The sequence below is a fragment of the Carettochelys insculpta genome, chromosome 4 (assembly GCF_033958435.1).
Source record: "Carettochelys insculpta isolate YL-2023 chromosome 4, ASM3395843v1, whole genome shotgun sequence".
NCBI lineage: Eukaryota > Metazoa > Chordata > Testudines > Carettochelyidae > Carettochelys > Carettochelys insculpta.
Genome location: NC_134140.1, coordinates 6,670,445 through 6,689,140, shown reverse-complemented (window position 1 = coordinate 6,689,140; position 18,696 = coordinate 6,670,445). Strand labels below are relative to the sequence as shown.

Below are 18,696 nucleotides of genomic sequence, written 5' to 3'. Positions count from 1 at the left end.
GTTCCCCCATCGGCTCAAACCCTTCTATTCTCAATGGCAAAACATCACGACAGACAAATGGGTACTGGAAATTATAGCCAAGGGATACACAATCCCCTTCCAATCACTACCTCCACCGAAACCTCCCACCCAGTCCTTCTTCAAGGACCCGTCTCACAAGGTTAAAACAGGAGGTAGACCATCTCATGTTTATAGGGGCAGTGGAGAGAGTGCCAGAACAATTCCAAGGGAAAGGTTTCTACTCAAATACTTCCTAACAGAGAAGGAGGCTGTAGGCCAATCCTGGACTTACGGGCCCTCAACCAACATTTATGCAAACAGCGTTTCAAGATGACTACAATTGCCTCCATAATCACGGCACTGGACGATGGAGACTGGTTTGCAGCCCTCGACTTACAGGATGCGTACTTTCATATAACAATCCACCCAGCACACAGACGTTTTCTTTGCTTCAAAGTAGGCAGGGAGCATTTTCAATACAGAGTTCTTCCATTCTGTCTCTCTTTGGCGCCCAGAGTTTTTACCAAAACACTGGCAGTAGTATCAGCTTACCTACACAGGCAGGGTGTGTTCATTTTTCCATACCTGGACAACTGCCTACTGAAAGGGGTCTTAAAGGCAGAGGTCCTATGCATGATACACGTCGCTACAAACACGTTCGCCTTGTTGGGCCTAATTATCAACCTCTCAAAATCAAAGACCGAGCCCACGCAAAATATAGAGTTCATACGGGCACACACAGACTCTATTACATCAAGAGTATACCTGCCCGATGCCCGTTTCCGCACCATCAAATCCCTGGTACAGGTAATGATGTACAGCCCCACAGTGCTAATCCTAACATGTTGTGAGCCAGTGCCCAGGTGCCAGCTAAAGGTCCGGTGGGGCAAAGGGGGTGATGCCGCACCAGCAGCTATGCTAAGCAGCTAGGGCAGGCTGGGTTCTTTTGGTTTGCATTTAGTTCGGGTACAGCAGCAAGAGGAAAGTTACACTTACTAGAGGCTTTAACAATTACCTTTTATTTATATGAAGATAGAAACAATTTAACTTCAGAAAAGTTTTATACAAACTAGCTAGCTTAAACTAACACAAGTAATGTGTACACAAGAAAGGCACGTTGCAGGTGTGATTTTCACCCCTGCCTTTTAGGCCTGGTGGAACCAGAGTCTTTCCCTCAGTTCCTATAGGAAAGAAGTGTAATACAGATGTAATTCTTACCCCTGCCTCATAGATCCAGTGTGACCCAGAATCTTTCTCTCAGTCCCTCGGGAAGAAGTAGATACGAACCAGCCGTCCCCAGTCTTGGGAGTCAATACCGGACCTGGCCAGCAGGTGTAGGTGATTGGAGCTCAAAGGGGGTGGGCTGACAAACCCCTCTTTATACCCCTTTGGTCACGTAGGCGTCTTCCTGGTCTCAAGTGGCCAATCGGGGAGGAATGTGTTTGAACCCCAGGTTTCTCAGGGAAGGTGCAAGGCTCAATTCGCACCTGTGAATTGTGGACAATTGGGCACCTTGGAGGTGATGGGCGGAGGTTCCCTGTTCTTCCTGGGGCAGTGATCAGGCATGTCAATTACCGATATCAGCCAGAAGGGTGGCCATTAGCTAGCCCATTCACTGTCTGGTTTCTGTGTATGGTAGAGAGTCTGGGTGAGACAGCACACCTGTGTTCCCAGGGCATCAAAGGCTGCCTGTCTCCTTCTCTGTCTGTCTCTCCCAGTGGGGGTGAGAAGAAGAAAAGGCCAAATGGGGGGTTAATGTCTGGCTACACATGTCTGCAACTGTTGGGGCACATGGCGACCACCATGTTTATGGCACAAAATGCCAGGCTACATATGCGAAACCTGCAGCATTGGTTGGCGAGCATTTACAGACCCATAGTCCATACCATCCACAGGGCAGTATCACCCACAACGGAGGTGTGAAGATCGCTGGCATGGTGGGCAGATCGCAAGAACTTATTAGTAGGGGTGCCCTTCCACCAACCACAAATTGTGATTTTTCTTACAACAGACGCATCCCACATAAGATGGGGAGCGCACATTGGCAACAAAGTAACTCAGGGGCTATGGTCCCCTGCAGAAAAGACATTGCACATAAACATACTAGAACTCAGAGCAGTGTTCAAGGCGTGCAGACGCTTTCGAAAATACCTGCACAGCAAAGTAGTCGGGATCAATACCGACAACATCTCCACAATGTTTTATATCAATCGACAAGGAGGGGCCAGATCCCGTGCGCTGTGCACGGAGGCGGTCCGGTTGTGGAACTGGTGCATTGTCAACAATATAACGCTAAAAGCCTCATACTTACCCGGTGTCCACAATGTGAAGGCGGACCAACTAAGCTTTGTGCTCACGCATGAGTGGCAGATCTGTTCTGATCACAGTATTTCACAAATGGGGGTTTCCCCAAATCGATTTGTTTGCCACCCACAACAACAAGAAATGCCCTCAGTACTGCTCCAGAGCAGGCATAGGACAGGGATCCTGGGGGGATGCCTTCATGGTTCCATGGAAGGGCCCTCTACTCTATGCGTTCCCTCCCACAACACTCATCCACAAGGTTCTAGAGAAAGCCAGAAGAGAGAGAGCACGCATAATACTTATAGTCCCAACCTGGGACCGACAGCAATGGTTTCCTCTGCTTCTGCGCATGTCATGCTGCCCGCCACTCACCCTGCTGGTAGTGCCGGATCTTCTCACACAGGCTCAGGGGTCCATAGTGCACCCACATCCTCAAGGACTCCACCTACAGGCGTGGCTACTCCATGGCTCAGCGCCTTAGAGAGCACATGTTCCGCGGGAGTAAAACAAGTCTTGGAGTGCAGTTGAAGGACTTCCACCAGAAGGACTTACGTGCAGAAGTGGAAACGATTTATCTCCTGGTGCTCTTCCAAGCAGTTAGCTCCTCTGGACGTTCCTATAACTGTAATTCTAGAATACCTGCTGGAGCTGAAACGAGACGGACTCTCCCTATCTTCACTAAAGGTCCATCTCGCAGCTATATCAGCGTTACAACACGAAGAGGAAGGGCCAACGATATTCGCCCATCCTATTGTCTCGCGGTTCCTAAAGGGGTTGGCAAACCTGTACCCCCCTCGGCAACCGCTATCACCATCATGGGGTTTGGACTTGGTCCTCCACACGCTGTTGGGACCACCCTTTGAACCATTGGCCATGGTACCCCTCCGGTTACTTACCATGAAAACAACCTTCCTTCTCGCGATTACATCAGCCCTCAGGGTGAGCGAACTTGCAGCAATAATGGCAACGCCGCCCTGCACAGTATTCTCAAGGGAAGTGGTGATCTGACGATTACACCCAGCCTTCGTCCCAAAGTTTTCCTCAGAGTTCCACATTAACGAACCAATAGTGTTACCCTTGTTTTATCCTAAGCCTCACAACTCCAGCAAGGAGGCGCGGCTGCACCTGCTAGATGTGAGGAGGGAGTTGGCCTTTTACATGGACAGAACTAAGCCCTTCTGGAAAACGGACAGACTGCTGGTGTCTCTTGCACCCAGGTCGAAAGTGGAAGGCCTATCCTCACAAAGAATTTCAAATCACATTGTATCCTGCATAAGACTGTGTTATGAGCTCCCTAAGACCCCTCTGCTAGTTCCGTCCAGGGCTCACTCCACCAGAGTGATGGCGGCGTCGACGGCCTTCTTCAAAGGAATCGCATTAAAAGACATCTGCAGAGCAGCGACTTGGTCATCTTACGACACCTTTGCCAAGCATTATGCCATGCACCGGGTGTTCGATGAGGATACACGCCTATTGACAGCAGTCCTTTCAAGGGCAAGCTGCACGTAAATCGGGTACCCATCTCCTTATTTGGGGTCACTGCTGGGTAGTCACCTACTGTGGAGCACCCCAGGGACCACTCAAAGAAGAAAGAGAAGTTACTCACTTGTGTAGTAATGATGGTTTTTCGAGATGTGTCCCTGTGGGTGCTCCACTACCCACCCGTTCCTCCCCACTTCGGAGTTCCGTTTGGTGTTTTTCAGGAGCATCTGGGCCTGTTGGTCAAGGAACTGCCGGGGACCGGATCGTGCACGTGACCGAAAGCGCGCGAAGGACCGGCATGCATTGGCGCATGCGCGACCCGATGGAGACTGCTGGAGATTTTCCGATCTGTGGCTCCAGGGTGAACCGGACACCTACTGTGGAGCACCCACAGGAACACATCTCAAAGAACCATCGTTACTACACAAGTGAGTAACTTCTCTTTGCGGTCTACAGAAAGTGTGCCTTTGAGCATGGTTTTACCTGGCTCTGGAGCTACAGAGGTAGAGCAAAGGACCCAAGTGAACAGGAGGAGAAGATCAAGCATTGTCACAAAGTGAGAGAAACCCCTGCTAGTTGTCTTCTAGGAAGACAACTACTTTCCCTTACGTCTTCCAAGTTAGGCGGTATTCTCTGCACCCAAGGATGAGTGTATCGGGAGCTCAAAAGTAGAACAGATCTGGCTCATCAGCTCACAAAGACAGAAATGTACTGAAAGAGGACATCAGAGGGTTATAACCAACATCAGTATCTGAGATGGATGGGAGAGAACACACACCCCTTATACAGAAGCTGCACGCTCTGGATGCTCATCAGACCCTGTCTTTCTACCTGTACAGTACAACAACCCTTTAGGAAATTTACTAGTTTATTCATCTTGGTTGCTCAGTGGAGAAAAGGGGAGGCAGTCCTTTCACGGTTTTCGCATGTTCTTCGCTGTGTGTTGGCAAAGACAACTCTTTCTCCTTTCAAAATCTAAGTCCATTCAATCAGAGACCAGGCTACCTCAGTGTTCTCATTCTTGAGATTTGTAGGGCAGCAATCTGGGGTTTTGCCTATCTTAGTTGTTGTCATCTTCTGGAATAAGGCTTCTCAGCAGACACATCCTTTGGCACAATGGTCTTCCCATTGTGGTAAAGCAGTGTTTTTTGCACCTTCCTGCTCAATGAGCTCTGCTTAGAAATCAACTCAGGTGGAATATTCAAGGAAAAGAGGTTACTTATCTTACAGTAACTGAAATTCTTTGAGATGTATAGTCCTTACTTGTATTACACAACTCGCTCTGCTTTCCACTTGCTTTGTCTGTTTTGCTAAAGTGATTCTTCTCCAGAAAAGAACTGGAGAGGCAGTCATTCTGAACCACACTTTATGCCCTCTGTTTGACACACAAGGAAGTAGAGTGCATAGGAAGAAATCAGAGAACACAATGAAAAATCTTCTGGTGTCACCTGCCTGGACCACATGAACACCTCGAGTGGAATACACCACTGGGCAAGACATTTTATAACACAAAGAACTTTTCTTATACAGTACAAGAACTTCACTACAAGTTAAGAATTCCTGTTCTTGCAGGTGATGAGAATTTTTTCACATAAGAATTTAGAATGTTTAGTTGCCCTCACTGCTAGAAAATTAAATCTTTCTTTAATGTTTCACTTTCAGCTATTGACTCTTGTTGCGCCTTTTCAGCAAGGTTGAAAGCCCCTAGTATGAGACCTTTTCTGTGTATATGATGTAACATAGTGATCAAGTCATCTACCACCCTTTTCATCAGTAAGTAAAATAAACCAAGCCCCTTAACACTTTTTTCATAAAAGGCTTATTTTCCCTACACACCCTGATCATTTTTGTGGTCCTACTTGTGAACAGTGGAAAGTTCAGCATTGTTCTTGAGCTGTGTATACCAGAACTGACCATAGCATTCCAGTATCAGTCTTTTCAATGTTGTGACTCCAAAGGCAAGATTATTTTCCTGCTTTTGAATAGTAACAGCGAGGTAACACTGTTAGTCTGTACTCCAGCAAAACAAAGCAGCAGAAATGTAGCACTTTAAGGACTAACAAAATAATTTATTTGGTGATGAGTTTTTGTGGGACAGACCCACTTCATCAGACCAATGATGAAATGGGTCTGTCCCATGAAAGTTCACCACAGTATAAATCATTTTGTTAGTCTTTAAAGCGCTACATTTCCCTACTTTTGGTCAATTCCCCCATTTTAAACATATGCACAGATGACACTGTTCAACTCTCCCCCTTCCCCTTTTTGCCACACTATAGCTCTGAGAGAGCATGTTGGGGTGATTATTTACAATGATTGCATAGTTTCTGAATCAGTGCTTTCCAAGACTATCTCCTATCCTGCATTCTTTCTTCCCACTATTAGTCTACATTTAAAAAACATTTCATTGTTTTCTGACCATTTAAAGAGGAGTTTCAGATCACTGTGTATTAGCAACCTGTCTTCTTTATTTACTGTCCCACCAATCTTTGTCATCTGTGAAGTTTACCAGCAAAGATTTTATCATCTAGTTAGTTGATAAAAATGTTAAATAGTTTTGGAGCAAGAACTGATCCTTACTGGAGCCTGCTAGAAATGGCCCATTCATTGATGTTTGCCCTTTTAATAATCACATTTTGGGAACTGTCAGTAGCTAGTTTTTAATGCATTTAATTGTGTGTCCTGTGAATTCTGTGTAATACTATTTTCTTTTTTTAAAGAAATCAGAATGGCATATGAAACTAAGTTAATTGCTTCAGAGAAATCCAGAGTATGTTTAATAAGTTAGGGCATTATCATTCTCTCCCCACCCCCCACCCCCCGATTTTTTTAAAGATATTTCTTCCACAAAACACTAAATCTGATAACGTTGCTATGTGAAAATCTTTGGTTACTACAGGTTGAACCTCTCTTGCCTGGCACCTTTGGCATCTGACCAGTGCCAGAGAAGAGAATTTGCCAGACCATGGGAGGTCAATATTGTGTAGCACGTTACCAGCACTTTCCTGGCTTACTGGGCTTTTAAAAGACAGTTAGGGGTAAGTTACAGCTAAATAACAGCACGGAATATTGAGAAACAGGACTGGTTGCTGGAAATAAACTTTATGGGACCACGGGAAACGTGATCACACCCCAATAAGTGGTCTTCCAGCTAACCAACATCATGCTGGATTACAGATGTTGCCGGACTAGAGAAGTTCAATCTGTATTGTAAATATGTAATACTCCGAAGTGACACAGTTGAAGAAAGCATCTGGCTTGTGTCTTGAATTTAATTTTTTTACACATAGTTGTGAGGCATTTAATGGAGTTACAGTTGTGCTCTTATGAATGTGTATCCTTATATTAAAACAAAACAAAAAAAACTTCCAAGCTTGATTACAAAGAGAAAATAGCTGAATTGGGGCTCATTTGCAAATTCAGAGCTATACAATGAGACCTCAGTTAGGATCTCAATTGGTTAATACTCTGCAGAGGCAAGTTCTCTTCTATGAGCATTCACCTCCCTCCCCATCAGCTACATTGAATGGCTATAATCATCCTAATTTACAGTGAATAGCAGCTTTTTTTTTCAGTAATTCTTACAGATATACCTGCCTTTCCATTTCCACTACGGTGCATCTGAAGAAGTGGATTTTACCCGTGAAAACTTATGCCCTAATAAGTCTATCAGTCTCTAAGCTGTTATAGGACTCCTCATTGTTTTTGTGTATCTAACATCATGCATTATTTTTCTTTTTCAGTGGTCTTATTGTTCCAGAGAGGGATGGCAATGAAACAGTCCCAGAAGTTGTTGCCACTTCTGGCTATGTCCTACTGCATTTCTTTAGCGATGCTGCCTATAATTTGACAGGGTTTAACATTACTTACAAGTAAGTAAGTCTTCTTCCAAATGGTTTTGAGGAAATTTAAATGTTGCATATTGAGAGATCGGTCTAAAGATAAATACACTGCCAGGATGCCTCAGGAGAGGTATTTCCAGTAGGGACAGTGAAGGATCATTTCCCTTATACAATGCATTGGAAAGACCTCACCTGGACAGCTTTGTACAATTCCAGTCACCATTTTCAAGAAAGATGAATTCAAACTGGAACTGCTGCAGAAAAGGGCTGTTAGGATGATCGGGGATATGGAGAACCCATCTTATAAGACAAGTCTAAAAGAGCTTGGCTTGATCAACAAAGCAAAGTAAAGGCTGAAAGGGACTTTGATTATAAATGAATGTGTTGGAGGGAAAGTGGCAACCCCAGGGTAATTTGCTAATTTGGGTAAACTTGGGTATATAAAATTTTTAAAAGACTATGGTGGTGCAAAAAATGGGTATCAGGCTATGTCTACACCATAGCATAAAGTTGATTTTGAAGGCTTTTTAAAAGGCAATTTTAAGGTGGGGGAGGGATGGTGCTTGGTGCTGCCCAAGAGGTCAGGGGACTGGACTCGACCTCTCAAGGTCCCAGCTCTGTGAGATATGAGAGGCAGTTAGCTCAATTTTACAATGTGATTGTCTTCACTGCAAATACCATTAAGTCAAATGAAAGAGTGATAAAGTTGACCTACTTGCATTGATCATCTGATACAGCATAACCCCAAGTTCTCATTTGAAAGGTTGTGTTAATGCTAGTGAGGAAACAGCATTATTTTAAATCAATTTTATTGGGCTCCAGAGGTGTCCCACAAGTGTGTGTTCTGTCCACTTTCACTCCCCATGCTCTCCATGTGTGCAGGAAGTAGGAAGCAGAAAACTCAGCATTTTGAATTAATTTCTTTATGATCAATGTGGCGATCACGTCTAGCCACTTCAGAGAGCCCCAGCATGGAGCCATCAGGAGAGCCAGGGTCTCAGTTTGACTAGTGGTCTAGTCCCCAGCCCACTCCCCCTCATGGTGTCTGGTCTGTGGGGGTTGTGCTTGTAGGAGAGGTTGAGAAACTTTTTCCATGCTGCACATTGGTACAGGGTAGCATCCCATTCCCCCCCTACCCCCTCAGGCGCCATTCCCACAATGCACTGCTGCAGCAGTTGAACTTGGGCGATTTAGTGGGGGTACACTGTTGGCTTTGTGGGGAGGTGCAGATACTCAACTTCGACTTTATAAAACCCAGTGTTAAAAAGTCAACTTTAATAAATTTGAAATTTGTTGTGTAATGTTAGATGTAACCTCAACTGGTAAGGAATCAGTTTAGGCTGAAAATTAGAAGGTTTCTAAGCATCAGAGAAGTGAGGTGCTGGAAGAGTGGTCAAACAGGAGAAGTGGGAGCAAGCAACTAATTGTAAGACAAAGCTTTGTATGTTGGTATTGCCTAAGATAGCAAGGATCTGGGTTCAAACACCGAGGAGGTCCCTTCCTGTCTTATCTATCGTTCTTTTTCTCTGTTTCTCTTGGTACTTGCAGTTGTCCTTGAAACATGGAACTACAAGTTAATTTAAGTTTTAATCCACCATTACTCTTTATTGAATGGTAAATATACTCATGTGAACTTTTTGTAATGGCTGGCTTAACACATTGATTTAATAAATAGCTTATTTAGAAGACTGAGGGAAATTGATCATATAATTCACATAATGTCTGTATCACTAGTGTTAATTTTACATGTGGATTGTAAACATGGGTAAATGCAACAAGAGTAGTAGTGACTTTTTTGACAAATGTTAGATTTGTATAATGATCATATGAAGTCAATAAAATTTATCCCTTTTATGCATAGGATTTATTATTTTTTTCCCTTCTCCTTCCCATATTTCTGCACTTGCACGAGAATTACCCTGAGGTCACGAAACTAAATCTATTGTAAAGATAAATGTGTAGAGGCATCTCTATGAAGCTTCAGACCATCTTAGTTCCTGTTGTTTACTAGACTGCATTAGCCTAGCTACCCCCTGGGACTAATGACTCTGAAGAAACTTAGTTGTTTTCCTGGTTGATAGTTATAGGAAGCATCATGCATCAGTTCTTGGTAAACATTTTCTATGATATACTTCATGGCAAACATCGTTTTTAAACGTATGGGCTGTGGCCACACTTGGCCAAAACTTTGAAATGGCCATGCCAATGGCCATTTCAAAGATTACTAATGAATTGAATGTTCAGTGCCTTATTAGCATTAGGATGCTTCCAGCCGTGGATATGTGGGGGTGCTTTTCTAAAGGACCCCGCACATTTCGAAATCCCCTTATTCCTCTCGCCTGAAGTTTTGGCCAAGTGTGGCCACAGCCCTGGGTTAGTGATTTTCAGAATGGTCACTTTTTGATACATAAGTAAAAGGCATAAGTGTATACATGATAGCAGATGTACTTTTTGGCAATGAACATTTCATTGAAGTTCTTGCTTTCGTGAGTGCAGTAGCCCCCGCTGCTGCCCCTGCTGGCTGGGAGAGGTTCCTGGGTTAACGTTGTTGTGGTATTGTATTCTTGTACAGGAATTTTAGCTCTTGGTAATTTTTAAGGTTGGTTACATAAAGAAATTCAGCCACAGAGCCCACAGAAATAGTTTAAGTACCCGGAGACATAAAAAGTGGATCAGCCCATGAAATGGATTTGCTGTATGAATCAATTATCTTATTTGGCTGTTTAAATAGGAAGAAAATCAGAAGGGAGTGGATGGAGAGCTGCTTACTCAGGGAGACATGTTATATACAGCCATCTGTGTCTTTCAAGGCTTTCCTTTGTCTGCTAGAGACCCCTATGCTTAAATCTGCCGGCCAAGATTTCCAGTCTATACTTAAACAAGAAGTCCTGTGGCACTTTCTAGACTAACAGATATTTTGAAGCATAAGCTTTTGTTGGGCAAAGAACCACTTGGTCAGATGCATGGGGGGGCGGGGGGTTTCAGAGGTGGGTTTAAAGAGGGAGTGTCAGTCAAGGGGAGGGCCAGAGTTGAAAAAGCCTGTTCAGTCGGGGAGGATGCGGCTGGTTAGCAGCAGTTAATGTGGAGTTGTGAACATCAGGAGAGGAGAGATCAAGTCAGTTCAGTCATAGAGGATGTGGCCCATTATGGGTAACTGATGTGGAGGTGTGAACATCAAGAGCAGAGAAACTGCTTTTTTACTTAAGCACCTTAATAAATGGGTGTTCTTACAGGTGCTGAGCAGCCAGCAGCTCTGACTGCAGGTGGAAGTGTGGGTACACAGCACTTTCAAGAAGCATGCTGAAATTTATTCAAAAGCCTTATTTTAGACAACTAATTTTAAAAATCTTGGTCGCTCTCATACCAAAAACCATTATACCATCTACTGGCAGCTGCCAGTACTACGTTCTAACCGTGACAAAAGCTAAAGAGAAATGTGAGTCAAGAGAGTAGCACAGCAGGCTGTGACAAAACCAGGAGGCCTGTCTGCCTGAGATATGGATGCGTCTGTTGATCATGTGTGAGTTTATTTTTGACGGCTACCTCTCTGATAATTGAAACAAAGTGACTTTCATATCTTGACACTGGCAGGAGACTCCATAACAACGCAATTAATACATTTGCTTGGAAATAATCAGTCCTGAAGTTGCTATGTGAGAATGAATTCCTTTTGTTTCAGTTAGTCTTGGTGTAGTTGATTTAATCTGTTACAGGATCATCCGTGCTGACTCCTTGGATGGTGACCCAGGTCTGGAATACACATGGGAAAATGAAAAAGGGTGCTCAGCACCCACTGGTAGTCCTGCTGATCAGATCTTCTCTCTCCACCTGTAGTATCTCCTACCCAGTAGCCATCAGTTCAGCAGTGTGTAGGGAACTCTGGGGATGTGATAGTCATGGGGCAGGCAGGGAGAGGGTGAGGGCAGGGCACATTTGTGGGTGAGGTAGAGTAGGGGGAGGAAGAGGTGGGGTAAGGCGGAGCCTGTGCTTGAGTGGAGGTCAAGCAACCCTGAGAAAATTAGCAAGTCAGCCCCTCTGTGGAGAGCAATGGGATTTTTGGATAGCAATTCCTATCTTTGATTCATGGTGTTGAATGCAAGGTCAGTGGTTAATTAAACATCCGCTGTGCGTGATGTGATGAAGAATAAGGCCTCTGAATGTGAACTTGTAACAGATATTGCTAGAAAATAATGGAGTTATGAGTAATAATAATAGTGTTGACATAGTTGATTCCAGTCGAGAGCTGTGTGCACTGTGACCCAAAGACATACGTGTGTCTGGGTTACTGACAAGAATCCTGCAATTCATTTGTTGAGTCCCAGATGAAGTGTCATTGGCTATAGTTCTGATGCATGAATCACACAGCACAAAGCTCTCTGTGAACTGATGAAATCCTTGATTTGTAGTGGCATTGAGGTGATTTCTGTTCACTATAAGTGACTGGCAGGTATGTTGATTGTTTTAGAAACATTGCTGTGGATTTCACTTGAGAGTCAGCTGATTCAACTGTGGACCAGATCAACAGAACTTTTTTCAAATCCGAAAGGCGTAACTTGTCTGCCAGTTATTTTGGGACTCCAAACAAAATACCACTTGTTCTATTGAGCGCTGAGAACTTAGTGAATCATCTAATGTTTCCTCATCAGCTCACCTAATTTGGGACTCAGTTACAGAAATCATTCTTCATATTCCTACTTGAATATTCACTAGACCAAAATCAACTTCAAATCCTATGTCAGCACAGAAATGTAGAACAAACATTTACATCTGTTTATTTACCGTTCTTCGTGTAGGAGGAGGCATGACTTGGTAGTCGACTGAAGTACTGACAACTACTGTTTTCCCTGACAGTTTTGACATGTGTCCCAATAATTGTTCTGGCCGAGGAGAGTGCAGACTTGGTAATGGCAGTAATGCTGTCAAATGCGAATGTTCTGAACACTGGAAAGGAGAGGCTTGTGATATTCCCTATTGCACAGATGATTGTGGTTATCCTGAAAGAGGTCAGTGCAACTGGAATGGGACCCAAGGATGCTCATGCTATTCAGACTGGCAAGGTAAGTGCCTGGATTAACAGGAAGAAGTTTTTTTTAAGAGGGGGCTGCTTTTTCCCTATGTGACATTGACATTTAAGTCATGATTGCTTGCTGCTGAGATTTTAGTGCCTGGCAGATGTTTTCACTCAGCAGACATTCTAATTCTACTGTCCTTCCAGCTGTACTTTTTTCACCTATGTGCATAAGAGCCTTGCTTTTTGATGTATCTCATAAAAAAAATCTGCCACTCTGCTTGTCCATGTGAGGAAGTAAAATGTGAATCTCAGAAGACATGCAAGGATGTATTGTTGTGTCTGAAGGCAAAACTGAGCCTTCAGGTAGAATTTAGCAAGTCTCAAAAATAGATTAGACATGTTTGTTTCTAATTTTGTTCCTTGCTGTGGTTCTGTGCTTCATTTTAATTAAACACCGTATAATTTCACCTCTTGCAATGTTTACTTTTTCACGTAAGACTTTCTTTTTATAAGTATATTTTAAGTGATAAAATTAGTCATGTAAAATCCCCAAATGCTTTAAAAAGTGAATGTGTATATAGAAGACTCTTTGACATCCGACAGCCCTGAGACCAGGAGGTTGCTGGATATTCCAGTATGCCAGATATGCAGGAGGTTAATATGCTCTGGGGGTCGGGGTCGGGGACTCCTGCTCTGGGTGGGAGAGTGGAGGAGCCACCAGGCACGCAAACATGGGACCTAATTCCAGTTAATAGAGAAGTCTGATTGTTTGAATGCTGGTTAAAAGAGAGTTTACTGTAATACTGCCATACAGCTTTCTCTAGGGTTAAACACAGCAGCTGCTGGACAGCGCATAGCAACACTGCAATTTTAGTTGAGAGAAGGAATTATGAATTGCATATTGGCGGGGGCTTGGTTAAGAACTGACAAAGGGGGAAGATTTCCATTTACTGAATCCTCAGCTTCAAGAATTTTTATGGTTTTGAGGGTGTATTTGACTTAGGCTGAGAAATCTGCAATATAATTTCATCTGACTATGGTGCAGCTATAAGCTTTATTTTATCCATAAATGGTCATCTAAATATGTTTATACAAATGTTTTTCTCAATATTTTAAACTTATTTTTCATTAAAAGGTCCTGGCTGTGCAGTCCCTGTACCAGCTAATCGGTCCTTTTGGACTCGTGAGGAATACTCTAGTCCAAAGCTTCCCAGAGCATCTCACAAAGCTGTTGTCAACGGCAATGTGATGTGGGTGGTTGGAGGCTACATGTTCAATCATTCCGATTCCCATATGGTGTTAGCGTGAGTAAACCTTGCTATCACTTTGTGTTTTCCAGCTAAATGTCATGAATTAATTTTAGAAAATGTAACCCTGCAAACTGTGTCCAAACCTGCACTCTTACCTAAAGCTAGGATCTGTCCATATGAGTTGATTAATGTTTGGTGGGAGAGAGCTGGAAATTAGTTTTGGAAAACTTTACAGAATCCCAGTGTTCCGTAAGTTCTCAGTAATTGCTGACTTACGCCAGCCTCCTTGTAGTACTATCTTTTTTTATTGTTCTCTGTATTTTCATGCATAATCCCTACAAGTTCTGTCTTGCCTAACCTTTAATGAGGCTGATAAGGAGGGACAGCTCATTGGCTTGAGCGTTGGCCTGCTAAAGCCAAGGTTGTGAGTTTAATCCTTGAGGAGTCCATTTAGGGATCAAGGGAAAACAGTTTTTTTTTTTAAATTTGTCAGGGATGGTGCTTGGTCCTGCCAAGAGAGCAGGGGTTTGGACTCGATGATCTTCCAAGGTCCCTGTGATTCTGTGTCCCTTCAAGTTCTATGAGACGTGTGTTTCCTTTTTATTTATTTATTTGTAACTACCTCTGAGAGGGCTTCTGAATTAACTCATTCTAATAAAACATTTTCATTTTCTCCTATTTCACCTGCATGACTTCAGGCTGTGACTGTTTAATGAAGCTTTGTTAGCTATTGAAATGGACATTTGAACTTATGGCACCAGACTGGGATTTGTCCCTGTTGGATCTGCTTGGCACTAGGCAATTCAAAAGTGATTCACTGAATGACTTGGAGCAAGCCTTTTGAACTCTGTGCCCTCATATGTAAAATGAGGGTGACACCCATTGTTGTGAAATCTTTTGTGTCATTTATGCCACTATCATTAAGTGCAAGCTACTATTCAGTGTGGAAAGTTTTCAAACCACCTTTAGACCTAGCTAATGTTGGAAATGAACAACGTACTGGCCTAGAACCAAGTTCTGCCATAAAATTCATACATGTAGCTTCCATCTGTTTCAGTTGGCATAAATATGCATAGCTGCATTGTGAATGTTGTTATTAAGGGAAGAACAGTATTGCAGTTATCATGAACACATAAGTTTATTTGTTTGACGTGTATGGCTTATACCTTGCCTTTTATTTGTAAAAGGTTTATTTATAAACAATGTATCTTCACACTTTTTACAATCATATCTTTCCTGTCAAATCCTGAGAAGAAAAGGTAATTTTGTATAGAAATTACACAGAAAAATCTCAAATTGTCGTCATACAGGTATGACCTTGTTTCTGAGCAGTGGCTTTCACTGAACAGCACCGTGAACTCGGTAGAGATCAGATATGGTCATTCATTGGCGTTACATGAGGTAAATAATTTATCAATTCTAATGGAATCTTGCTTTCCCCTGTTTCAGTTTTTTGCTTGTTGAATGCTTAGGGAGAATCATTGTTTACCTAGCTGAGTGAAAAGGGCAGCCCAAGGATTAAAAATACCAGAAGTTCACTTTAAGGTAGTCCTACCAGACAGTTAAATTTAGTGTCATATACACTGCGTTTGAATTTTTGTTGTGAATGCAAATATACGCAAAGTGTGATTGACTGGATGTATCATTTGTATGCTGGCATAATGTCATCTTTTGTTAGATCTTTGCTGCTTAAATAATTTAAGGTGCTTTTCTTACTTAGTAGCCAGAGACTGTTTAGCGTACTTTTCATTTTTATTTTTGTTGGAGTAGAGGAAATATACCTTGGGAGTTGGGAGGCGTGGTTGGGAGGGGAGGAAGTGAGGATGATTTCCTAAGTTGTTATGCTTCTGACAACAAAATTGAATAAGACCAGGAATAGATGGAAAGGTACTGCCCTAGATTTGTGTTGGCTTTGTTAAATTTTATCAGAAGGTACACTTAAAGTACTGCTTTTCCGGAGTGAGGCTGAGAAGAATTCAAATTCTTAAGAAGGAAAAATGAGAAACATTTTTTCTTAGTTTTGATTTAATATCAGTGCAGTGGGTGGTTCTTCAATGAATGCTTGAGACTGGTGACTTATTTTACTTTCATTAGGATCAGCAGGCGTTACTAGTATAAATCTTCTACAGGTTGCACGATATGTGGTGGACATTTGTTGGGGAAGTATAAACCATAGCAGTTTTTGTTTCTTTTGTCTGTGTTGTGTGTTAAATGACCAAAAAGTCTGACAATTTCATCGTTAAACCAACTTTTTTTGCAGAACAAAATTTACATGTACGGAGGAAAAATAGATGCAACAGGGAATGTGACCAATCAGCTTTGGGTATTCCATATTCACAATGAGTCATGGGTTCAAGAGATCCCTAAAGCCAAGGAGCAGTATGCAGTTGTTGGTCACTCAGCACACATTGTCACTCTGGAAGATGGAAGCGCTGTTATGCTTGTCATCTTTGGGCACTGCCCTCTCTATGGATATATCAGCAATGTGCAGGAATATAACCTTGGTAGGTACAGTCTTACCACTTTCTTGTATTTCAGCCTTGTTTGTATCCATTAACCAAATCCATTCAAAACCAGTATATTGAAATTATTCATGATCAAGTTCCTCCTTTTTTTTTCTGATCTATGTACGCCCCTTAAGGCTATCTCATGTATGTGATAAAAATGTAATGAACTATGAGGCAAATCTAACTGATTATGAAGCAGCTTTTAGTTTTGTTAAAAGCATTCCAAAAATACACAGCAAAGTAAAAATCTAACTAAAATACCAAGAACGCTGCACTCTTGCAGGGTTTGTGGAGAGCCTTTCTCGATGGTCGGAAGGGTCAGATAGGCATGTGTCCCCACGAAAATGGCATATTTATGTATGATTAACTGTCCTGTCTCCACAACATGCTTCCAGAATGAGACATCAAACTCCATGTTTTTTTCTTGAACTTCAGAAAGCTACAAAATCGGTTTTGTAGTAGGATTCATTATGCATAATATGTAAACGATTAAGTCAGAGTCATTATAAAATGAATTTATAACAAAGTTGTTCTTCACTTGGGTGTGGGGGGGACCTTTCCTCTTGTGTATATTGCTGCTTTCTGTACTTAGAGTCCAGATAAAACATTGCATAATATCATTCTCTTTGGGGAAGTCTGCATTCACATTTCTTGTTTGTATTTCATACATACGCATAACCTCACCAAAAGCTATTTATGTCTCAGAAGTTCATCAGCTTTTAGAGACATGCAAAAGAAAATTAGACTGTAAACTCTTCCAGACGGGCTGCTGTGTCATATACAATATCTAAGATGGCAAGACACTGATCTCAGTAGGTGCCTGTAAGCGTTAGCATACTATAAACCAGCAAATCATAATTTTGCAGGATATTATTGGTTTATGCATTGTAGTCATGTGTGTCTTTGCTCTGACCACTGCTTTCCATTATTAAATTATTCTACTTTTTGAATTAATTGACGTTTTGTCTTTATTTTAGTGGTACTCATCATCTGGTTGCAGCAAATCTTGTAGTCAGCCAGTGCTGGATTGTTTTACTAGTCTTCCTTTAAATGGGATGTCACAGTCCTGAAATTAGTTTGGCTTTTTGATTTACTTGGAGAACTTTTTGTTTAATCTAGGCATACTGTGGCATTAGGTAACATTCTGGGATGTAGTTACTGTATCTAAAATGGCTGGTTATAGGAATTTTTGAATTTCTTAAGGAAGCGAGCAGAAGGAAACAAGATTTCTGGGCTGCCATGTTGAATGATGGCATCTGAGGTTAGGGCCAATATGGAGAACAAAATTTCCCTCAGAGCTTATTCAGATTCTCTGTATTACTTTGACAAAAAATAGACTCATACTAAAACTAGGAAGAAGCATTTTTCTGTCTTTGCTACCCTCTCCTTTAAATAAAAACAGTGCAAAACTTTTTTTGGTTTCTAGAAAGCTTATAGTTTCCTGATACAAGAATAACTGATGTGCTTCATTTATGGTCAAACAGGCAGTGATTCTGATAGAAACAAACCAAGAGACAAACTTGGTTCTTTAGGGGAGTCTTTGTCATCAAAGCTAGAGTCTGCTGCTTTCAAAAATTACGATGTGGGAGCTGAGGCATGATTTTCTTCCTAGTTCTTATATACACCCACAAAGATAAATTTGCAAAGCTTAACCTTTCATTTCCTTCATTAATTGGGAAGGAGTTCTCTGCATAGCTGTCAGAATCCTGAGGTTACTTGGTTTCTTCCTATTCTTGTCTGTCTTAAAGGCTGCATGACATTCCATTCTGCTCCTCCCACCTTTGCTCTTCACATGGCTGAAAAAAAAAAATCTGTGGTGTTTAGATGGGTTAAACACTTCTCTCTGAGTCGCATTGTGCTTTCTTTATTATCCCAAGCCTTGTTGTTCCAGTTAATGAAGAACTAAGGCCATCAATCAAGCATAGCTACAAAGGACACTATAGTTTAGGCACCAGCCTGGCATTCTTTATAAATGTACATACCAGTGAAATTGGCTTCTACATTTACTTCCTTAAATCAATAGTTAGGTCCCTACCAAATTCATGTGGCTAATTTTCCGGACGTCGGTTTTTAAAAATTGTGGTTTTCATGATTTCAGCTATTTTAAATCTGAAATTTCGTGGTGCTGAAATGTCATAGTCCTTGAACTGTAGGGGTTCTGACTGAAAATGAGTTGTGGGAGGCAGAGGGCCACAAGGTTATTATAAGTGGGAGCCTGTAGTATCACTACCCATAATTCTGTGCTGCTGCTGACAGCAACCTTGCTTTCAGACTTGGACAATTGGAGAGTGGTCTCTGCA

At 42.2% G+C, this 18,696-nt stretch overlaps 1 protein-coding gene across 1 annotated transcript in view; it reads left to right on the top strand.

Annotated features, from left to right (window-relative positions):
* ATRN (attractin) overlaps nt 1-18,696 on the top strand; it is a 246,863-nt gene that overhangs the window by 77,219 nt on the left and 150,948 nt on the right. The window contains exons 4-8 of the mRNA XM_074992222.1: nt 7,530-7,658; nt 12,480-12,685; nt 13,775-13,943; nt 15,200-15,290; nt 16,150-16,393. Of these exons, the coding sequence (XP_074848323.1) occupies nt 7,530-7,658; nt 12,480-12,685; nt 13,775-13,943; nt 15,200-15,290; nt 16,150-16,393 (839 nt within the window). The remainder of the gene's footprint in view (nt 1-7,529; nt 7,659-12,479; nt 12,686-13,774; nt 13,944-15,199; nt 15,291-16,149; nt 16,394-18,696) is intronic.